General features: G+C 39.2%; 2 protein-coding genes across 2 annotated transcripts in view; one reads left to right on the top strand and one right to left on the bottom strand.

The window, feature by feature from the left end:
* The window catches only part of PLAAT1 (phospholipase A and acyltransferase 1), a 31,892-nt gene extending 27,191 nt beyond the window's left edge, over nucleotides 1–4,701 (top strand). The window contains 1 exon segment of the mRNA XM_023214754.3: nucleotides 4,448–4,701. Coding sequence (XP_023070522.1) covers nucleotides 4,448–4,549 — 102 coding nt within the window. The 3' untranslated portion in view covers nucleotides 4,550–4,701.
* A 10,136-nt stretch (nucleotides 4,702–14,837) lies between these two features.
* Nucleotides 14,838–24,884, bottom strand: part of ATP13A5 (ATPase 13A5) — a 113,086-nt gene continuing 103,039 nt past the window's right edge. Inside the window, exons 27-30 of the mRNA XM_023214755.2 lie at nucleotides 24,616–24,818; nucleotides 19,463–19,551; nucleotides 16,815–16,895; nucleotides 14,838–15,348 (exon numbers count right to left, since the gene is read on the bottom strand). Of these exons, the coding sequence (XP_023070523.1) occupies nucleotides 15,088–15,348; nucleotides 16,815–16,895; nucleotides 19,463–19,551; nucleotides 24,616–24,818 (634 nt within the window). The 3' untranslated portion in view covers nucleotides 14,838–15,087. The remainder of the gene's footprint in view (nucleotides 15,349–16,814; nucleotides 16,896–19,462; nucleotides 19,552–24,615; nucleotides 24,819–24,884) is intronic.

Raw genomic sequence — 24,884 nt, forward strand, 5'->3', positions numbered from 1 at the left:
TGATGATGGTTTCATGGTGGAGGTGATGGATAAGTTCATGGCATTGATTGTAATGATGGTTTCATGGTGAAGGTGATGCATAACTTTATGGCATCGATTGTAATGATGATTTCATGGGGGTATACTTATCTCCAAATACATCAAGTTGAACACATGAAATATCTACAGCTTTTTGCATGTCAGCCAGTCTTCAGTAAAGTGGTTACAAATAAGCAATACTTTTTAAATGTTAAAAAAAAAGAGATTAGAGCCATCTTCTTACTTGACTGTAACTTGTAATCCATCATCATTTCACCTTTCATATCTAGACCCAAGACCCATGAAAACTTAATTTTTCTTCAACAAACAGTAAGAACCTGTTTCTGGCAGGTTCTGATGAAGATGATGCAGTGACAACCTTAAAAGCCTACCTAAGCTTTGGTGTTCACAGACCTGAGTGAGAACCCCATCATCACCATTATTAGTGGAGTGTCCTTGGACCCACTGTTTATCAGTATTCTAATCAACACAGGTCATTTGATAGATTATGGAGATATTTGAGGTCTCTCAGCATACTGTATTATGTATTATCCATCCCAATAAATAACATGCACATGGTGGATATTACTTTTCATAACAGTATCCAGGAATTTTATATATCTTTGTTAACATAGTCGATAAAATCTTGATCTAGCAGCAACTGGATTATATATTGTTATCAATAACTAATAGTATGACTACTAATAATAGCTAATATTAGATTAGTTTTTTAAATCCCTTTAAGCTTAGGGCCCTTGAGCTTAGAAATGTTTTCTTGGGGAATGGCTATGTATTTCCCAAGTTTAAAAACTAGTAATGCATAAAAAAGGTAAGAAGGGTAGGATTATGATTTCATCTTTTTTTCTTCTTTGCGCTTTTCTGTATTTGAAACAAAAAATAATAGATTCAATTTTCTAGGGCAGTTTTTAGCTTCATAGCAAAATTGAACTGAAAGTGTAGAACTCTCTCCTCCTTCCCCACCCAGTATAGCCATCTCTATCATTATTACCATACCATTGTGAAAAATTGATTAACCAACATTAATACATCATTATCAACCAAAGTCCATAGTTTACATTAGGGTTCACTGGTTGTGTTATGAATTCTATGGTTTGGACAAATTTAAAATGATACAATCCACCATTATAGTATTATAAATAATAATTTTCCTGCCCTAAAACTCCTGCGCTCCACCTATTCATCCTTCCTTCCCTGCAAATCCCTGACAACCATTGATTTTTTTTTTTTTTTAACCATCTCCATAGTTTTCCCATTTGCAGAATATCATGTTGCTGAAATCATGTAGCATGTAACTTTTTTCAGATTGGCTTCTTTCGCGTAGTAATATGTATTTAAGGTTTCTTCATGTACTTTTGTGGCTTGATTCCTCATTTCTTTTTAGCACTGAATGGTATTCCATTTCCTTGATTTACCACAGCTTATTTATCCATTCACCCACTGAAGGACATCTTGGTTGCTTCCAAGTTTTGGCAATTATGAATGAAGCCACTGTAAACCTCCATGTGCAGGTTTTTATGTGGACATAAGTATTCAGCTCCTTTTGGTAAGTACCAAGGAGCATGATTGCTAGATCATGTGGTTAGAATATTCTTAGTTTTGTAAGACACTGCCAAACTATCTTCCTGAATGAGTGTATCATTTCGCATTTTGCAGTCTCAGCAATGAGAGTTCTTGTTGTTCCACATCCTTGCCAGCATTTTACATTATCAGTATTTTGGATTTTAATCATTTTAATAGGCGTCTTGTTTCAGTTTGCAGTTGCCTACATGTAATGTTGAGCATCTTTTTATATGCTTCTTTGCATGTCATCTTTGATGATATATCTCTTGATGATCTTGCCTGTTTTTTAATTCAGCTGTCCATTTTCCTATTGTTGAATTTCAAGAGTTCTTTATATATTTTAGATAACACTCCTTTATCAGATTTGTTTTCTCTCAGTTTGTGTCTTATCTTTTGTGTATTTTTCAAAATTTCCAACAACATTTTTTACTCTCATAGACCAAATATGAAAATGTCTCTATCTGTTTTGAAGATGGTCCACACCCTTCAGTAGGCCTGGACAATGCAGCCCTGAACACATTCTGATGGTGCTTCAGTACATATGACCGCAGCCTTAGGACGCCTCAGGAAGGCGCGTTTTGATAAACCTGCCACACATCTGTGTCCCCGCTACACTGCTGTCTAGACACAGCCACTCCAGATTCAGCTAATGTTTCATTAGGCCAGGTACAGAACCCCAGAATGAGGCCATTATTATGGCGCATGGACAGAAAGCCCTCTAAAGGATAAAGAATGCAGAGTTGGATTTGGTGACCTTATAGTCCAAAGTAAGCCATGAAGTAAAAGTTCTCATTCACGCTGGTTCACCAAGAACGTCCTGAGATGTTGTAATCTTGCACATCACATCCCATTACTCCTAACTCCAATGGATTGTCCCAATTACATGAGATTCATTGTCTAGAATGAGACTTGAAATAAATTAACATTTGGAATTGGGGAAGCTGTCTTAAAGTGGCACTGCTTAAAGTGGCTTTGTGATCGTGGTGTCTGGCCTGTGTCATCTCTAGGGATTATGGTTTGGGATCAGGTTGCCCATCCCCCAACCAGCCCTCTTAAATTTGTAGGCTTTCATTAACATCTTGTGTTTGTAGTGGCTGAAAGGTACCTAGTCAGTTAGGGCTGCACCTAGCTGGGGCACACTATCTCTAGGACCCTGCCATTTTCCAAGGGCCGTACCCTGCCACCATTTGACACCTCTATTTAGACACTGATTGCACCTTCGTATTTTTTTTTTTTTTGACTACCCCGTTTCTCTCTAATAGACCTTCTGGGGATCTCACTATCTGCCTGGAATTGTACTAGGGTTGGGCTTGATCCCTGTCTTAATTAGTGACTCTTCCCCTTCTTTGGGATTTTATCTTATCTCCTGCATCCTCCTGCCTCTTCTCCCCCGCCCCTCCCAATATAGTATGTGGGTAGCTCTGTGCTACAGTGAATTCCGATTCTCTCCTAGGAAATAGTTTAGGTAAGGATTAATTAAAATATAAATACAATAGATAAGAAATCAAATAAACTCAAAATTATAAAGTAAAACAGGATTTGTCAGGGCTAGTGCCAAGTTGTTTGCCCTTACCATTCTCCCTGGCATCTGGGGGTTGGAGCAGAGAGAGTGTGTCACAGTTACAGGCCTAGTCTCTGCCCACGACAGGATAGTGTAGTAGAGTGAACACATGCTGCAAACACCTGGAGCTAAGATTCCTGTTGTGTGCCTCTTTCCTGGCCCTGGTCCTTGTGCCTGTTCCTAAAAGGGAAGCTGCAGTTAGGGAGGTAGCATTGTGTTGTAGTAACATGTGAGTGCAGGCCCCATGGCGGAAGACTGTGGTTAGACAGAGGGCATGCTCAAATATGACCTGGGTTAGGCTTTCCAGCTCTTAGACTGGTTCCCCAGAGCCATTTGCTTTATTTGAAAGATCTGATTCTTAAATCCCAGAGAGAACAAATGTTTTCAGAGTACCTGATAATTCTGAAGTATCTGAATGTGACCTCTGGGTCATCAAATTGCACTCAAACCCATTTGAATGGAAGGCAGTATTAGTTGAGTGCCAAGAAAACCATGAATATTCATTAGTTCCCTCATCATCATGATGATTAATACCCTTAAAGCTATAAATGTCTGACTTCCTTTATGGACAATTGATCTTGAGAGTGGTTTGTCTACATGAGAAATTAATTTTTGACATGATAGTTAACATCAGTATTGGCTTTTTTGAAGTTTGTTTATCAGAAGAGAAATTGTGTCTACCAAATAAGAGCTTATGGGCATTCAGCTCAGATGACATCCCTGAATTATTTTGCTAATAGACACTCTTTAGAGAAACACACACACACACACACACACACACACACACACACTTACACGATACTTACCTTGGTGTAGACCCAGCCAACCCAAAGTGTTATTTAAGGGGCAGGAGCTGCACAGGAGAAGAGTGTGTGTTTTAGAAGACTCAGTCTATCTTTAAACATCTTCGTGGAATGATCTCAGGCAAATTACTTATGATAGCCCAAGTTTTCCAAACAGGAGTGGTATATTAACCTCTTTCACCCGTGTACTGTTATGACTAATAGGAACTGTGTTGATAATGAGTTGATAAACTGTCAGAGTGCTTTAAAAATATGAGGAATATATACCCATGTGTATGTATCTACATGTTTGACATAATTATAAAAATTATACATTCATTTTTTCATCTTTATGCAGAATTTTAATTTTGCATTGAACTTTAAATGTATCCATTGTACATTAAAACAGGTGTTTAGTTTAGGAAACAGGCTAAAGCTTCAGTTAGGACACTGAGATGTCTTTAGAATATGATGTGTTTTTTGTTTGCTTCTTGTTTCCTTATAGGCCAACCGAGCGATCACTACCGTTGGGTTTGTGACAGCTGCTGTTGGTGCCTTCTCATTCCTGGGCTTGTTTCCAAAAGGACAAAGAACAAAATACTATTAACAGTTTACCAACGAGGTATTGATATTGAAGGAATTTGGGAGGAGGAAAAAGAAAACCTGGGGTGAATACTTATTTTCAGTGCATCATTACTGTTGCAGATTCCTGTGATGGATGGCAGGCTCTTTAATAAATTGCTTACTGATATTATCTTATCATTGAGCCAATGAAATTTTTTTTCCCCTGCTAGCATAGATTTGCTGTGGCAGCTTGAACGAGAAGCAGTAGCCTTTTGAGTGAGCCAGCAGAAGATCTTAACAAAATCTCATCACATTTTATTTCTACTATAAATATTATTTTCCTTTTCCCCGAGGGTAGCCATTTTGCTAGAGGGATGAAAAACTATTTATATATGGTTTTCAAAGAAATTTGAAGAACCCCAAATTGTTGGAGTTGACATCCAAATTCATGTTTCTTGTTGGAAAAGAAATTGGGATATTCAGCATTTTGGTTAGGTAGTTTGAAGGACTCTAATTTACAAGCCTGTGGCGTGCCCTCATCTTCCTGCACCTGTGTAGATTAGGGTGGATGGAAGAGGACAGGCTGTTTGCTCCAGGGTTTCAGTTCCAGTGATTTCTGTGGAATCTGCTTGCTTGTCAGGAGGACATGAGAAGTAAGAGTGGGCTGTTATTTTTATAGTGTTACATATTATTCCCTTTGGATTTTGAAGTATTTCAGGGATTTGACCTTTTAACCTTGAGATCATTAAACGTTTGTTTAAAATGCCATATTTGGAAAACAATATCTCATATTCTTAAGACTTTTTCTACAAGCCAAGGAGTGTCATAATTTTATTCTCTCGTTTTATTATGTGTTCAGTTAAAGACACTGCTTTCTATGCTGTCCCAGTGAAATTCTTGGTGGCAGCAGGTGGGGAAAGGGGGACTGCAGTTCTCTATAACCTGGGATAACATCAGACATTGTAACATGACCCCATAAACCACACCACCAGCCAATGACATCCGTCTTATGCTATCAATCATCAAAAGCTTGGCATTAAAGAAAGAAAATGTTCAAGTTAATATTAGGGGGATGGTACAATGAGAAAACTAGGAATAGGGTACATAATGTAACTAAACAGAAGACTCAGTGAAAGTCTTGTACCTATTAAACTTACTTAGATTTTACCCCAGGGCCAGAAATACTCAACAAGCTAATTGCAGGGTTAATAATAATGGTAATAGAAGGAGTTATGTGCTGCAGTCTGGATATATAGAGACCCTATATCTTGTCCCTTCTTTTTCAATAATTCCTTCCCTTTCTTATGGCACCAACTCCGTCTCCAGTAACCCTCAAACACTCTCTTCTTCCACTGGTCTTCTGGGGAGGCGTGAGTGTCTCCTACCAGGAACCAATATCTAAAATTTCTCTTCAATTTTTACTCTACATTCAAATCTCTGTTCCTTTTATGCCCTGTTCCCAAGTAATAGTTTAAAAACAAAAAACCAAAAAACAGGCTGGGAGTGGTGGCTCATGCCTGTAATCCCAGCACTTTGGGAGGCCAAGGCGGGCAGATCACGAGGTCAGGAGATTGAGACCATCCTGGCTAACATGGTGAAACCCCGTCTCTACTAAAAATACAAAAAATTAGCCAGGCGTGGTGGTAGGCGACTGTAGTCCCAGCTACTCAGGAGCCTGAGGCAGGAGAATGGCGTGAACCTGGGAGGCAGAGCTTGCAGTGAGCCGAGATTGTGCCACTGCACTCCAGCCTGGGAGACAGAGAGACTCCACCTCAAAAAATACAAAAAAACCCGTTTTTTAGTATTGTCAAGTTAAGATGAGACTGGCAGTAGCATAATGTGTTGCCTTTCCCAAGGTATGCTTACTTTTCAGTAAAGGATGCCTACACAGGGCAAATCTTAAACTGAAGCAGCAGAGCTGGGTGCGGTAGAATTACTACACCCACCAGTGGGAGAAGGAGCAAAATCTGAAGTCAAGAATCTCCTGATGAAGTCAAGAATCTCCTGAGAGCCTCGAGTGCAGCCTTTCTAGAGAACTCTGGATGTCTCCACTTCAGAAGACAGTCCTGTCTGTGGGAGATAATGTCATAAATGCACTTTTAAATTAAATTCATGGATTCACGTTCACATTGGTGGTGTTTGAAGGTACAGTAGTTTTCACTCTTAGAGGTTAGCTCGCAAGTTAGTCATCAGTTTCCCATAAAAATGGTTACTCTTGATGATGGCCAGCATAAGACTGTCCAGCTTGTTTTTCCTATAGGTGATTATTTGATATCATGCTCATTGTGCTTTTATGAAATGATTTTTCTGATATTTTTAACAGTCAGGGATGGAGTTCAACTTTATCACATTTCAAGAATAAAAATTATGAAATAAAGATCATCGTCCACCAGAAACCTTATAGGTTGTAGGAGAAAACCTGGGGAGAGGAGGGGGGAAAGCCTATATCGTTACTGAATCTATTAAAAATATCTTTTTATGCTATCTAAATGTTACACAGTGTATCAGTTGAATCTTTTCATTCTAAAAGTCAGATTACTAAATGCAGATGTCAGCTCAAGGAGCTTGAACTACCATTTTTAAAATTTGATACATAGTTTATAATCATAAACTAAAAATCTCTTCTTTTTAAAACTTTTGTCTTGTTACTGGTAACTGCTAAATTATACACATTGTAGAATTTATTACTCTCCAGAGAGCTGTGAACACAAGAAACGGTTAAAAAGCAAACAAAGGCGGAGCAAGATTGCCGAATAGGAACAGCTCCAGTCTCCAACTCCCAGCGCGAGTGACACAGAAGACCGGTGATTTCTGCATTTTCAACTGAGGTACTGGGTTCATCTCACTAGGGAGTGCCGGAAAATCGGTGCTGGTCAGCCACTGCAGCCCGACCAGCGAGAGCTGAAGCAGGGCGAGGCATCGCCTCACCTGGGAAGCGCAAGGGGGAAGGGAATCCCTTTTCCTAGCCAGGGGAACTGAGACACACAACACCTGGAAAATCGGGTAACTCCCACCCCAATACTGTGCTTTAAGCAAATGGGCACACCAGGAGATTATATCCCACACCTGGCCGGGAGGGTCCCACTCCCACGGAGCCTCCCTCATTGCTAGCACAGCAGTCTGCGGCAATCTAACCGCAAGGCGGTAGCGAGGCTGGGGTAGGGGCGCCCGCCATTGCTGAGGCTTAAGTAGGTAAACAAAGCCGCTGGGAAGCTCGAACTGGGTGGAGCTCACAGCAGCTCAAGGAAACCTGCCTGTCTCTGTAAACTCCACCTCTGGGGACAGGGCACAGCTAAATAACAACAACAACAAAAAAAGCAGCAGAAACCTCTGCAGACGCAAACGACTCTGTCTGACAGCTTAGAAGAGAGCAGTGGATCTCCCAACACGGAGGTTGAGATCTGAGAAGGCACAGACTACCTGCTTAAGTGGGTCCCTGACCCCTGAGTAGCCCAACTGGGAGACATCCCCCACTAGGAGCAGACTGACACCCCACACCTCACATGGTGGAGTACACCACTGACAGGAAGCTTCCAAAGAAAGAATCAGACAGGTACACTCGCTGTTGAGCAATATTCTATCTTCTAAAGCCTCTGCTGCTGATACCCAGGCAAACAGGGTCTGCAGTGGACCTCAAGCAATCTCCAACAGACCTACAGCTGAGGGTCCTGACTGTTAGAAGGAAAACTATCAAACAGGAAGGACACCTATACCAAAACCCCATCAGTACGTCACCATCATCAAAGACCAGAGGCAGATAAAACCACAAAGATGGGGGAAAAAGCAGGGCAGAAAAGCTGGAAATTCAAAAAATAAGAGCGCATCTCCCCCTGCAGAGGAACGCAGCTCATCGCCAGCAACGGATCAAAGCTGGACAGAGAATGACTTTGACAAGATGAGAGAAGAAGGCTTCAGTCCATCAAACTTCTCAGAGCTAAAGGAGGAATTACGTACCCAGCGCAAAGAAACTAAAAATCTTGAAAAAAGAGTGGAAGAAATGATAGCTAGAATAATTAATGCAGAGAAGGTCATAAACGAAATGACAGAGATGAAAACCATGACACGAGAAATACGTGACAAATGCACAAGCTTCAGTAACCGACTCGATAAACTGGAAGAAAGAGTATCAGCTATTGAGGATCAAATGAATGAAATGAAGCGAGAAGAGAAACCAAAAGAAAAAAGAAGAAAAAGAAATGAACAAAGCCTGCAAGAAGTATGGGATTATGTAAAAAGACCAAATCTACGTCTGATTGGGGTGCCTGAAAGTGAGGGGGAAAATGGAACCAAGTTGGAAAACACTCTTCAGGATATCATCCAGGAGAACTTCCCCAACCTAGTAGGGCAGGCCAACATTCAAATTCAGGAAATACAGAGAACGCCACAAAGATACTCCTTGAGAAGAGCAACTCCAAGGCACATAATTGCCAGATTCACCAAAGTTGAAATGAAGGAAAAAATCTTAAGGGCAGCCAGAGAGAAAGGTCGGGTTACCCACAAAGGGAATCCCATCAGACTAACAGCAGATCTCTCGGCAGAAACTCTACAAACCAGAAGAGAGTGGGGGCCAATATTCAAAGTTCTTAAAGAAAAGAATTTTAAACCCAGAATTTCATATCCAGCCAAACTAAGTTTCATAAGTGAAGGAAAAATAAAATCCTTTACAGATAAGCAAATGCTTAGAGATTTTGTCACCACCAGGCCTGCCTTACAAGAGACCCTGAAGGAAGCACTAAACATGGAAAGGAACAACAGGTACCAGCCATTGCAAAAACATGCCAAAATGTAAAGACCATCGAGGCTAGGAAGAAACTGCATCAACTAATGAGCAAAATAACCAGTTAATATCATAATGGCAGGATCAAGTTCACACATAACAATATTAACCTTAAATGTAAATGGACTAAATGGTCCAATTAAAAGACACAGACTGGCAAATTGGATAAAGAGTCAAGACCCATCAGTCTGCTGTATTCAGGAGACCCATCTCACATGCAGAGACATACATAGGCTCAAAATAAAGGGATGCAGGAAGATCTACCAGGCAAATGGAGAACAAAAAAAAAGCAGGGGTTGCAATCCTAGTCTCTGGTAAAACAGACTTTAAACCAACAAAGATCAAAAGAGACAAAGAAGGCCATTACATAATGGTAAAGGGATCAATTCAACAGGAAGAGCTAACTATCCTAAATATATGTGCACCCAATACAGGAGCACCCAGATTCATAAAGCAAGTCCTTAGAGACTTACAAAGAGACTTAGACTCCCATACAATAATAATGGGAGACTTCAACACCCCACTGTCAACATTAGACAGATCGAGACAGAAAGTTAACAAGGATATCCGGGAATTGAACTCATCTCTGCAGCAAGCAGACCTAATAGACATCTATAGAACTCTCCACCCCAAATCAACAGAATATACTTTCTTCTCAGCACCACATCAGACTTATTCCAAAATTGACCACATAGTTGGAAGTAAAGCACTCCTCAGCAAATGTACAAGAACAGAAATTATAACAAACTGTCTCTCAGACCACAGTGCAATCAAACTAGAACTCAGGACTAAGACACTCAATCCAAACCGCTCAACTACATGGAAACTGAACAACCTGCTCCTGAATGACTACTGGGTACATAACGAAATGAAGGCAGAAATAAAGATGTTCTTTGAAACCAATGAGAACAAAGATACAACATACCAAAATCTCTGGGACACATTTAAAGCAGTGTGTAGAGGGAAATTTATAGCACTAAATGCCCACAAGAGAAAGCTGGAAAGATCTAAAATTGACACTCTAACATCACAATTAAAAGAAATAGGCAAGAGCAAATACATTCAAAAGCTAGCAGAAGGCAAGAAATAACTAAGATCAGAGCAGAACTGAAGGAGATAGAGATACAAAAAACCCTCCAAAAAATCAATGAATCCAGGAGTTGGTTTTTTGAAAAGATCAACAAAATTGACAGACCACTAGCAAGACTAATAAAGAAGAAAAGACAGAAGAATCAATAGATGCAATAAAAAATGATAAAGGGGATATCACCACCGACCCCACAGAAATACAAACTACCATCAGAGAATACTATAAACACCTCTATGCAAATCAACTAGAAAATCTAGAAGAAATGGATAATTTCCTGGACACGTACACTCTTCCAAGACTAAACCAGGAAGAAGTTGAATCCCTGAATAGACCAATAGCAGGCTCTGAAATTGAGGCAATAATTAATAGTCTACCAACCAAAGAAAGTCCAGGACCAGATGGATTCACAGCTGAATTCTACCAGAGGTACAAGGAGGAGCTGGTACCATTCCTTCTGAAACTATTCCAATCAATAGAAAAAGAGGGAATCCTCCCTAACTCATTTTATGAGGCCAACATCATCCTGATACCAAAGCCTGGCAGAGACACAACAAAAAAAGAGAATTTTAGACCAATCTCCCTGATGAACATCGATGCAAAAATCCTCAATAAAATACTGGCAAACCGGATTCAGCAGCACATCAAAAAGCTTATCCACCATGATCAAGTGGGCTTCATCCCTGGGATGCAAGGCTGGTTCAACATTCACAAATCAATAAACATAATCCAGCATATAAACAGAACCAAAGACAAGAACCACATGATTATCTCAATAGATGCAGCAAAGGCCTTTGACAAAATTCAACAGCCCTTCATGCTAAAAACGCTCAATAAATTCGGTATTGATGGAACGTACCTCAAAATAATAAGAGCTATTTATGACAAACCCACGGCCAATATCATACTGAATGGGCAAAAACTGGAAAAATTCCCTTTGAAATCTGGCACAAGACAAGGATGCTCTCTCTTACCACTCCTATTCAACATAGTGTTGGAAGTTCTGGCTAGGGCAATCAGGCAAGAGAAAGAAATCAAGGGTATTCAGTTAGGAAAAGAAGAAGTCAGATTGTCCCTGTTTGCAGATGACATGATTGTATATTTAGAAAACCCCATCGTCTCAGCCCAAAATCTCCCTAAGTTGATAAGCAACTTCAGCAAAGTCTCAGGATACAAAATTAATGTGCAAAAATCACAAGCATTCTTATACACTAGTAACAGACAAACAGCCAAATCAGGAATGAACTTCCATTCACAATTGCTTCAAAGAGAATAAAATACCTAGGAATCCAACTTACAAGGGATGTAAAGGACCTCTTCAAGGAGAACTACAAACCACTGCTCAGTGAAATCAAAGAGGACACAAACAAATGGAAGAACATACCATGTTCATGGATAGGAAGAATCAATATCGTGAAAATGGCCATACTGCCCAAGGTTATTTACAGATTCAATGCCATCCCCATCAAGCTACCAATGAGTTTCCTCACAGAATTGGAAAAAACTGCTTTAAAGTTCATATGGAACCAAAAAAGAGCCCACATTGCCAAGACAATCCTAAGTCAAAAGAACAAAGCTGGAGGCATCACGCTACCTGACTTCAAACTATACTACAAGGCTCCAATAACCAAAACAGCATGGTACTGGTACCAAAACAGAGATATAGACCAATGGAACGGAACAGAGTCCTCAGAAATAATACCACACATCTACAGCCATCTGATCTTTGACAAACCTGAGAGAAACAAGAAATGGGGAAAGGATTCCCTATTTAATAAATGGTGCTGGGAAAATTGGCTAGCCATAAGTAGAAAGCTGAAACTGGATCCTTTCCTTACTCCTTATACGAAAATTAATTCAAGATGGATTAGAGACTTAAATGTTAGACCTAATACCATAACAGCCCTAGAAGAAAACCTAGGTAGTACCATTCAGGACATAGGCATGGGCAAGGACTTCATGTCTAAAACACCAAAAGCAATGGCAGCAAAAGCCAAAATTGACAAATGGGATATGATTAAACTAAAGAGCTTCTGCACAGCAAAAGAAACTACCATCAGAGTGAACAGGCAACCTACAGAATGGGAGAAAATTTTTGGAATCTACTCATCTGACAAAGGGCTAATATCCAGAACCTACAAAGAACTCAAACAAATTTACAAGCAAAAAACAACCCCATCAAAAAGTGGGCAAAGGAGATGAACAGACATTTCTCAAAAGAAGACATTCATACAGCCAACAGACACATGAAAAAATGCTCATCATCACTGACCATCAGAGAAATGCAAATCAAAACCACAATGAGATACCATCTCACACCAGTTAGAATGGCAATCATTAAAAAGTCAGGAAACAACAGGTGTTGGAGAGGATGTGGAGAAATAGGAATACTTTTACACTGTTGGTGGGATTGTAAACTAGTTCAACCATTATGGAAAACAGTATGGCGATTCCTCAAGGATCTAGAACTAGATGTACCATATGACCCAGCCATCCCATTACTGGGTATATACACAAAGGATCATAAATTGTGCTGCTATAAAGACACATGCACACGTATGTTTATTGCAGCACTGTTCACAATAGCAAAGACTTGGAATCAACCCAGATGTCCATCAGTGACAGACTGGATTAAAAAAATGTGGCACATATACACCATGGAATACTATGCAGCCATAAAAAAGGATGAGTTTGTGTCCTTTGTAGGGACATGGATGCAGCTGGAAACCATCATTCTTAGCAAACTATCACAAGAACAGAAAACCAGACACTGCATGTTCTCACTCATAGGTGGGAACTGAACAATGAGATCACTTGGACTCGGGAAGGGGAACATCACACACCGGGGCCTATCATGGGGAGGGGGGAGGGGGGAGGGATTGCATTGGGAGTTATACCTGATGTAAATGACGAGTTGATGGGTGCTGATGAGTTGATGGGTGCAGCACACCAACATGGCACAAGTATACATATGTAACAAACCTGCACGTTATGCACATGTACCCTAGAACTTAAAGTATAATAATAATAAAAAATAAATAAAAAATATAAAAATAAAAAAATTAAAAGCAAACAAAATGTAAACACAGAAGGATTGTTTTTATAGGAATTTGCATTTATGCTGGTGGTTTGTGTAACATTCATAATATGATTTACTGTAGTAAATTTCATGTGGAAAACATTCTAAGATATCAGAACTGTAAAGTCAAGGCTGTCATATGTTGAATCTGTACATCATGGTATTAGGCACATAATTGGCACTCATGTAATGGAACTGGTTAACTAATTGCCTATGATCTGTTAAATTAGCAAAATTAGATTTATTGTTCTAAGGAATTTAAAATGTGCACTAGAAATAAATTTTCTCTCAAGTTTCTGATGAGGGTGATATATAAAAGGTAATAGTGTACAGAACATATTTGTAAAGGATGCACCCTTTCATGTGGTATTTAATGTGCATCTAAGAGGATGATTTAGATAATTAAAAGATGAGATAGAACTTAAGGTTGTTTAGTAGCCTGAGAATTGTCATGCTGCAGTTACAAATATTATGAGTTCCTTTTCTAGCATTGTTTTTAAGATGAGTAATCTTGAGTTCTGGACAACTTTTAAGGTTAGAGCTTGAGGCCGGGCACAGTGGCTCACACCTGTAATCCCAGCACTTTGGGAGGCTGAGGCGGGTAGATCACTTGAGGTCAGGAGTTTGAGACCATCCTGGACAACATGGTGAAACGCCATCTTTACTAAAAATACAAAAATTACCTGGGCATGATGGCGGGTGCCTGTATCCCAGCTGCTCGGGAGGCTGAGGCAGGGGGATCACTTGAATCCGGGAGGCAGAGGTTGCAGTGAGCCAAAATTGTGCCACTGCACTCCAGCCTGGGTGACAGAGCAGGTCAACATCTCAAAAAAAAAAAAAGAAAGAATTAAAGAAAAAAAAAAACTTGAGGTTTTCATGTGTCAGTAACAAGAAGTAAATAATGTTCCATGCTTCTTTAAGTATAAGTATCTTTTTACAGTTTATTTCATTACCTTTGTGATATACTCTAAACCTTCCCGTTCCCTGGCCCCAAAACACTATACATTGAGTGATGCCAAACTTTGGTGGAATTTGCTTAGACATTAATGGTGCCCATGCCAAGATTATATGGAATTAACAAACATCTTCATTCTACCATGTCCACATAATTCTGGCTTCTTATAGTTAGGGTTGAATTTCCGAAAGGGTTGATTGGTCCTTGTTTCTCTATGAAAAGCAGAAAAGTGAAACAGAAGGAGGAACTGTGACCTTGGGAAAAGATATATATGTAAATGTTCTTCACAAAGATTTAAGTAAACTTGTGACAACTAACGTATCAGTAAAACTTTCAAAGATCAAATGTTGCCTCAGTTTTTTTTTCAATTGATGTTCATACTACTAATTTGACTACAGTACCATGAAAGCTGTTCATTTTAAATCAAATAATACTATGCAAAATGAATACAGTTTACTGAAAAGGATAACACAGGAAATGCATTCTTTTCCTCTCATTGGCAAAGCAGTCAGAATAAGCCGATATATCTAAGGTCTTTTGCTGCTAGGTTTAATGCATTGAAAATATGCTTTGAGTGCTTGAATGGAGAAGAAAGATAAGGGGAGAGTATCATCACTTCTCCACAATGTGTTAATTTTGGGGAGAAAAGCAATGCTGTTCAGCATGTACGACAACAATTCTGATTACAGCCTGGTCCAAAAATGCTGTTCTGTGGGTTGGCTTCCTAATTTGAATTTTCTTTCTGGAATCTGTTCATGGCTTTCATAGCCTCTGTTGATGTAGAATCCCTTTTTACCATCACCTGAATAATCTGTCCTGTTTGTGGGAGGCCAGTTTGAGTCTTCTGCCAGCTTCTTTTGCCAAGTCCTATATTGACTTTTAGAGTAGAATCCAAATTCTCTTTTGATCAACAGCCAGAGCTCATGATTTTGAAGGATGGCATCCTGAAAAATCAGATGGGAAAGACAATCAATTTATTGCGCAGGTCCCCCTGCAGCCAGGCCGCTGGCCACCACAGCCCCGCCTTTCCCCAGGCTTCCTCTGAGGTGTGCTTATTGCTGCTGCATCCACGTCTCCTTTCCCAAGTCCTGGAATTCTTCTCTTAAGAAGCAAGAGGGTGCTTGTGTTCACATAAATCTGCCAAAAGCTTCCTTTCCACACATTTCCTGGTTAAGTCCTGGCTAGGGATTTTCTTAGAATGATTTTACCCTCAGACTGAAATGATAACAGCAGTAACGTGCTCAAAATGAAGAAAAGAAAAATCACCATTAGCCCTGCTACCTGCCACCTGCCATGTAGAAGGTGTCAAATAAGAGTTTGTTGAATAAAGTGTTGAACTCTAGAAATCAAATGGTTATTGGTTTTCATTTTTTGAGAGTTTTCTTTTGTTCACATGACCACACAATTTTTATCCATTTATAGTAATGAAATTGGTCAAATTTTGCATCCCACTTTTATTTATACTAAACTTTCTGTGGTAAACAATTTTTATGTAGCTTTAGCCTTTTAAAAATGTTATTTTATTATGATAAGAACATCGGTACAATATGATTAATAATCATTTTTAGTGACTGTTTAGCATTTCCTCAAATTGCTGTATAGCTATTTAAACAAACAGCATCTCAACAACACTTAAGTTGAATGTAATATTTTGCCACTGTAGATAATATTATAAGTACCTTCATACATGTAGTATTTTTCTCTTCTTTTGGGTTATTAAAACATACAGTCTCAAAAATTGAATCCCTGAGTTAAAGAGTATGAGAAAATTTAAACATACTATATATAATGAGGTGTATATATATTTTAAAATTTGGGTGATCCCTTTTCCAAAAAGTCTTAAAGCACATAAGTTAAAATAAAACAAAACTCCTTTTACAGAAAGGAACTCTCCTTTTACAAAGATAGTACTTGAACCTCTTACTAAGTGGGTAAAGTCATTTAGTGACACTGAGTAGAAAAGAAACACCTGTAAGGGGAAGACCTTCAAGAAAAGGAATTGACTAGAATAAGCAACGGCTTCTCCTCTTTCTTAGGAAACCCTCCGGAAGGCAGTTCTTCACTCTAAAAGTCTCATTGAGTTTTAGGGTTGGGAGGTCACCTGGTCTAGTCTTTACTAGATTGTTGAAAATATTAGAAAAGTGCAATACAGTGCATTCATGGAAACTAGATTAGAATTCATGTTTTGCTTTCTGTGCGAAGATATCAAAAGCATTTCTATGCAGACTTCAAATAATTGTAAATCATTCCCCCCAAAATTGTCCTCCAAAAGAATATGTACCATTTTAATAAACCCTTAATAACTATCATTCTGGGGGATCAAAGTGGTTGCTCTAGAAAATAAGCACCTGTTGAGAATGAGATCTTTAATTTGTTTATCTTCCTAGAAAAAGTACAGAGATTACTTTACCTCTACAAAGAAAGCCACACAGAATTGGGTGAGGGTTGCCACCAAAATTAAAACCCTCCACGATGCTATGGTTGGGATCAGCTGTTGAAAAACAAATACCATTATTGCATTTTTCATACTTTACACTTTGAAAAAAGACCATATTATTTAATTTATATATTTGTAATAACTCTCTGAGCTTAGAGGTGGGCATTACTTTACAGATAATACAACTGAAGGACCCAAAGCTGCCAAATAAATGGCAGAGCCAGAATTCAAGGAGAATGGACTACCTCTTGGCCTGTGTAGCGTTGACCGCCTAACGGTGTCTACTGAGAAATGTGCCCTGAATCACAAATATAAGACAGGACATTTTGGAGGCTATATGTCTCTCTTCATTTTTATCTTTTCAAACAGAGAGAAGCCTAAGATTAAATCATTCATCAAATAATGTTGATACTTGTAATTTTCCCAAAGCAAATTCTACCTGAAATTCATTCTTTAAGGAGGACAGAGAAAAGTAAGTATATTTTGATTGAAACTAGATGCAGATTGCTCCTGGCCCTATATCTGATGGCTTAATGAAAGTTGAATGAACCCTCCAAACCCCCCAGTTTTTAAAATTTAAGGGTACACATTGATCATTAAATACAATTATTTAAAGTGTGAGAGCCGTAACTTCCCACGGCTGCATCCATAACTTCCCACGGAAGCGAAAGGCTAGTTACACAGCCTTTTTTCTAGACCCCACCCAAGAGTAGAATATTTATGACTGACTGCGTGTGGGACTGAACTCCCTTGAGAACAAAACCCACTGACCCTCCATACTATCTAAATGCTCATCCCTAATTCTCACCCCTATACTGATACTGGTTATTTCAAAGTAATACTTTGTCATTTTTTTCCCCAGGTAGAGACAATCTTTATCAAGTTGTGAAATACAGCAAACTGTAAAGGGTGGTTTGGATTAAAGGGTTGTTTGGAAAAGTTGGGTCAGATTCTAGCAGAGAACCTGGCTCTTTTTCTCACGGCTGCCACCACTCCGATCCAAGAGAACTAACTCTTCTCCATCTTTTCCTTGACCTGGAAAGCACTTGATTCTGAATTATTTGTTTAATTTTGAGATGGAGTCTCGCTCTGTCTCCCAGGCTGGAATACAGTGGCACAATTTCAGCTCACTGCAACCTCCGTCTCCCTGGTTCAAGCCATTCTCCTGCCTCAGCCTCCCGAATAGCTGGGATTACAGGCACCTGCCACGACACCCAGCTAATTTTTCTATTTTTAGTAGAGACAGGATTTTAACATGTTGGCCAGGCTGGTCTCGAACTCCTGACCTCAAGTGATCCACCCGCCTTGGCCTCCTAGAGTGCTGGGATTACAGGCATGAGCCACCATGCCTGACCCTGGAATTATTTATTTATGCAATGGTCTTCTCTCCTCGCTTCTAAACTACTTGAGAGCAGTGACCACACCTTATTCGTCTTTGTAACTCTAGTACCAAACTCACTCTGGAGCTTCGTGTTTGATAAATAAATGAATGACTAGGGTTTTCGTTTCCTAATTGCTTCTCTCTCCTCTCACATGTAGTCTTCCTGGCATCATCTAATTAATCTGTCTTCAGTTCCCTGCTGAGAAGCCTGTGCAGATAGCTTCATTCACTCCATGTCGCTCTTGGCATAAAGTCTAAACTTCTCTGCTGCCTCCATCCATCCATGCCTGCCTTTATTATTCATTCTCATTCATACTCCACAGCACATGGCCTCAGTTTTAGCCAGTCTTCTAGTGCTTGGGTAAGCCTTGCTTTTGATTTCTGTCTCTGCCACCCTACATTCATTTGCATTTCTAAGACAAAAGCTCTTTCAGTCCTCTTTGCTGCTTATGCTGTTCTTTGGGAATAGCCCTGCCTCCTACCTAGCAAAATGTAGCCTATCCTTTTGGACCCAGGTCAAGTTGCATGTCATCCATGAAATGCCTCCCATGACAGCCACAGTCCACAGTGAGGCCTCCTTCTTCTACGTTCTTCCCAGTTCTATTTTCACACTCTGTTCAAGTATGGATAGCCTCAGGTAGCATTTCAGTATGTCTCATCTTCACAACAAATCTATGACTAGGAGGTCAGGAGCCAACCCTTCTCTTTCTTTTATTTCTCTCGCAATACTGGGTCCAAGAATTAGTTCAATAACCTCTTGATGAATTAAATTTTAACCCAGGGCATCCTGGATCAAATTATATCCACTGATATAAAGCTTCATATAGTCAATGTCTGACAAAACATGACTGTCTTACAAGTCTATGTTTTCTTTCCCTTTATAACTACATTATAAAGGATTTCTATGATATGGTTTTTTTTTTGAAAATTGTACTTGGAAAATTACTGTATTATTGCATTAATTTTATTGTATTGGTATAACATAGCATAATAAAGTATCCAAACATAATATTTCAGGTAGGTACAGGATAAATGTACCCAATAATATTGATAAAATGAAAACCATGGGAGGCCAGTGTAGGTGAAATCCAGGTATCTTATTTGTCCTTCTAGTACATAGAAATAGCCTCACAGTATTTGGTGGTTAAAGACAATACGATAATAATTGACTTGTGAATTACAGTGAATACATGGTCCAGGTACATGAGTCATGCCAGATGTGTTAATGAATGCCACTTACCTCCATTCCACGGTATATAACTGGAAAGTCAGAAAACAGAATGAAAATGGTGAGGCCCAAGGCAGCTAGCAGCAGAAATGAAAATATATCTGAGGAAACAGCAAACATCATTTTTAGATGTTAAAAAGAATGTTTCTTATAATCTGGCACACATTGCAGAATCAATTCTCTCTGTTGGGCAAATACCAGATATATCTTCAGATGTTTTGATATATCCTTATATGTTTTGAAATATGTTCTAATGCTTATAAGATGAAGGTAATATCTTAGAATATTTCGTTGAAAGTCTGGATGTCGAAGACTGTTAATCAAATGTATTACAGGAACGTCCGTGAAGCTACTGCCCTATCACTGTGTGTCCAGTGAGTTGTGCTTGCATGGGATAAACAGTCTTCTTGTCACCATCTCATTCTTCCTCGTTGCCTAGAGAACAAAGTTCAGGGATCCTCTATTGACATTCAAGGCCTTCCACAGTGTGGGCCCAATCAGCCTTTAACCTGGTCTCTGACTACTCTTCCTTATGGGCAACTGGAAAGGTAAACCATAAAACCTCCAGCTTCCACGGAGGCCCAACACTCTCCAGCTTCTGTGTCTTTGTCAAAAAAAAAAAAAAAAAAAAAAAAAAATGCCCTATGTACATAACAATATTCCTGTCTTGGCATGCTCCAATTTCTTCTTCTTCTTCTTTCTTCTTTCTTCTTCTTTCTTCTTTCTTCTTTCTTCTTCCTTCTTTCCTCTTCCTCTTCCTTCTTCCTCTTCCTTCTTCTTCTTCTCTTCTTCTTCTTTTTTTTTTTTTTGAGACGGAGTCTCTGTTGCCCAGGCTGGAGTGCAGTGGCACGATCTTAGCTCACTGCAACCTCTGCCTCCCTGGTTCAAGCAATTCTCCTGCCTCAGCCTCCCGAGTAGCTGAGACTATAGGTGCCCGCCACCACGGTTGGCTAACTCACTGTGTGTCCAGTGAGTTGTGCTTGCGTGGGATAAACAGTCTTCTTGTCACCATCTCATTCTTCCTTGTTGCCTAGAGAACACGGTTGGCTAATTTTTTCTTTTTTTTTTTTTTTTTCATAGAGATGGGGTTTCACCATATTGGCCAAGCTGGGCTCGAACTCCGACCTGTGATCCACCCGCCTCAGCCTCCCCAAGTGCTATGATTACAGGTGTGGGCCACAGCGCCCGGCCTCCAATTTTTCTTAACCCAGTTAAAATACCACTTCCTCTTCAGAGAGTAATACTCCCTTACAAAAGCTTATTTCATATAGTATGTATCATACTCTGCTTTGCATGATCTTAATTCATGTATCAACTGGACTGTGACCATTTGAAAATGGCTTTGTCTCTGGTTCTCTGGGACTCTGACTTGAAAAAGTAAATGAGAAATTAGCATGTACATCTGTTGCATTCCTTCATTCCATCCTGCCCAAATTGTTTTAATTTTGGGAGCTAAACTTCCCAGATGCATTGTGCCAGCATCTCTGTTCTTATTCCCAACCTCACCCACTCCTCTGTCAGAGCTTTCAGTAGAGCACTTTAGAGGTGGTACCTTAGAAATATATTTTATAGAATTATCACCTTCAGGCCCAAACAATAGCATTGAATCAGCATTGCCATGATACAAATGATTCTGATAATCCTGTAAAGTTATAAATAAATGAACAAACTAAGTTTTCTCTTACACTCTACCTCATTTATTCAGTGTTGCTCTACTCCCCCCACCCACCCCCAACTCTCTATAGGCCTATACCAACCCGAAATCTGAGGCAACTGCCCCTTGATAGCAGGCTCTATTTTTGAAGTGAACAGAGTTCTGTTTTCATCCTTGAGCACCTACACACCCCCTCAATATTTATTCATGCCTCACTTTATGTATATAAATAAACGTAGCACCTCTCAGAAGTGCCTGAGAAGGGTATGAGGCAGACAGAAGAAGAGTAGGAATTGCATCTCTCAGGATAAAGCAATCTAAATGGCTTGGTGATACGATTTCAGGAAATGGCTGTGTGGATTTTTCATTTACTTCATGGATTTGGAGTCCCAGGAATCCAGAAGCTGGAAAGAAGAGGGTACCTGAAAGGTCTGTTCTGATGAAGGCCTGGATCTCACTAGCGACTGGGGCTGACTGGTGTGCACATCACTGTCTAATGGTCTAAAAACTAGGCCTCGCCTGTGCACAAGTGAGCAATGTAGAAACAAAATTATAAGGTCATCTTTTAAAATTCAGCTTTGATTGAAAAGATGTAATAAAGAGTTGAATGTTGGCTCTTGTTGGTTAGTTGATACTGCTAGGGAATCATGAAAGAATAGGGTTCTGTTAGTGCAGGTGCTTTAGGAAAGCAAATCCTGTGTAAGCCATTACACTTTATTTTCAGATAAGGTTAGTAAATGTTCACACTTGTTTCCAGAAAAGTTAAGTCTCTACTTTTTCTGTATCTTCTCATCATAAAGTTGAGTTTCTGTCAAAGGCTGTTAAAAAGGGCAAAGAGTTTTCTGTTATATCAAAATAAAGTTGCTTGTATATTTTAATAGTAGTTCCAAAGACTTTTGACTTACAACCTGAGAGTATGTGTTTGTTATCACATTACATCGGTTAGCATACCTGTATGCTAAATTGTAAAACATTTTACATTTAAAATTATCAGTTATGTTTGGTATAGGGGTTTTAATTTACCCACAAGCTTTAAGTCACTGTGAGGTCACTAATCTACATCTAATTCACTCAATTCATGTAAAAGGACTTTGCAGCTACTATTAAAATTGAAGTACTAGGCCAGGTGCAGTGGTTCACCCCTGTAATCCCAGCACTTTGGGAGGCCGAGGCGGGTGGATCATGAGGTCAGGAGTTCAAGACCAGCCTGGCCAAGATGGTAAAACCCTGCCTCTACTGAAAATACAAAAAAAAAAATTAGCCGGGTGTGGTGGTGGGCGCCTGTAATCCCAGCTACTCAGGAGGCTGAGGCAGAGAATTGCTTGATCCCGGGAGGCGAAGGTTGTAGTGAGCTGAGATCGTGCCACTGCACTCCAGCCTGGGCGAAAGAGCAAGACTCCATCTCAAAAATAATAATAATAAAGTACTAGACAACAAATATATTCTGCTTGTAAAATACATTTATAATTTTTAAAATTATTAATGTATAACAACACCATACATTTCCTGTGTATTAGTGATAACCCATTAGAAAATATAATGGGAAAGTCATTCACAATATAACCAAAAATATAAAATACAAAGGATTAGTTTTTGTTTTTGTTTTTTTGAGACAGAGTCTTGCTCTGTTGCCAAGGCAATTCTCCCTGCCCCAGCCTCCCAAGTAGCTGAGATTACAGGTGCCCACCACCACGCCCGGCTAATTTTTGTATTATTTAGCAGAGACAGGGTTTCACCATGTTGGCCAGGCTGGTCTTGAACTCCTGACTTCAGGTGATCTGCCCACCTTGGCCTCCCAAAGTGCTGGGATTACAGGTGTGAGCCACCATGCCTGGCCAGATTAGTTTCTTAAATCAATGTGCAGGCAGGATTTGTAATGGAGAAAACAACAAATATTTACTAAGAGACATTAATAAAAAGCAAGAATAAATGGGGAGACATGACGTGTTCCTAAATCGGAAGATTAAGTTATATACCAATGTAAATTCTTCCCAAAGCATCAAAAGCCCAAAGGGAAATTTTAAAAGCCTGGCAATTCATTCTAGAGTTTAATCTTAAAGAATGAACAGGAAAGAAATACATTTTTTAAAATGAGGAATAATGAGGGTACACTGATCTTGCCACTTATTAAGTAAAACATTATAAAACTATACGTTTTAAAGTAGAGTGGTAAATCAAGAATAGACTGATGTTTAAAAACAGAAAAGATAGTCTGGAAACTATATAGACATATACATATAAACATAATTCATAATATAAATGATGTACAAATATATATGAAGATAGTTATGATAAAGGTAGTATATTCAGTGGAAAAATAATTAATATTAAAAACTCAATAGTCAATAAAAGCTGCTAGAAAAACCAGTTGACTAATTGCAGAAACTTGTTTTAATCCCTACCTCAAACTATACACCAAAATTAACATTAGATTTTAAAAGCACTTCAAAACTAATCATAATTATACTATTTCATAATTAGAAAAACCTTCCCGTGCATAAAGACAATGGAAAAAAGATCACGAAAAAAATGCAAACTAAAACCAAATGAGACACTATTTTCTAAAATCTTATCAGACCAGCACAAATTTTGTTTTTTAACTAGTACTTCATGTTGGATGTACTATTTTTTTTTTTTTGAGACAGGGTCTTGCTCTGTCACCCAGGCTGGAGTGTAGTGGTGTGATCCCGGCTCACTGCAGCCTCGAACTCCCAGGCTCAAGCAATCCTCTCACCTCAGCCTCCCCAGGTAGCTGGGACTATAGGCAAGAGCCACCATGCCCAGCTAATTTGTAAAAGTTTTTTTTTTAGAGACAAGCTCTCTCTGTGTTGCCCAGGCTAGTCTCAAACTCCTGAACTCAAGCAATCCTCCCACCTCAGCCTCCCAAAGTGCTGGGATTACAGGAGTGAGTCACCACTCCCAGCCTTAGCTGGGAGGATCTTAATTGTAGCTTTGAAGAGTTTTTTTAAAACTCTACTGAAATTAATATACTGGGAAAGTAAATAAGATTTTTTGAGCCCCGATTGTAAGTGTCAGATCCTTTACATAAATTGTGCTAGGCCCACTCCATAAAATGCTTTGTTTAGTCCTTCCCTCAGGACTTAACAAATTAAGGATACTCCCTCCCATTCTGCCAATGAGGAAATAAGGTCATAGAATAGTTAAAGTAACTTGCCCAATGTTATAAGGCTAAAGAGGTCAATTTACATTTGAACTGGTTAGAAAGCCTTTTATAAAATATCTTCACATGCATGTGTGTGTTTAAAATGATTCTTGATGACTCACAATAGGACAAGACTCGCGACAGTTAGATAATGTCCGTGCTTATCTGCAAACAAGCAGATTTCTGCACGTGGGCTCCACCACCCATGACCACTGCATTCAACAACAATTTCAGAGTCATGCAATTGTTTCTCCCTCAGCCCATCATTTCACCAGTGAGGTACAACTCTAGGGTGAGAAAGGGAATGGGAAAATATTCAGAAAGAAAAATTAAACTTTATATACTTACAGTTTGTATAGATGGGTTTTCGAAATGGCTTTCCCTTAGAAAAGATGAATGCTACTGTGATATAGTTGATGGTGGTAATGGGCCACAGTGTGGTAGTCTCAAAACTTAAAACTGAACCAGGAATCAGAGTTGTATTTCCAGTCCAGTTTCTTTCCAGACTCATAGTTGTTGAAAAATTACTTTGGTTGGCCAGAAAACACTCACTACAAAAGAATCACCAGTGTTTATGAAACATTTTATTCCATTTTTATCCATTAGGTGAAAAAAAA

The sequence above is a fragment of the Piliocolobus tephrosceles genome, chromosome 2, assembly GCF_002776525.5.
Source record: "Piliocolobus tephrosceles isolate RC106 chromosome 2, ASM277652v3, whole genome shotgun sequence".
Lineage (NCBI taxonomy): Eukaryota > Metazoa > Chordata > Mammalia > Primates > Cercopithecidae > Piliocolobus > Piliocolobus tephrosceles.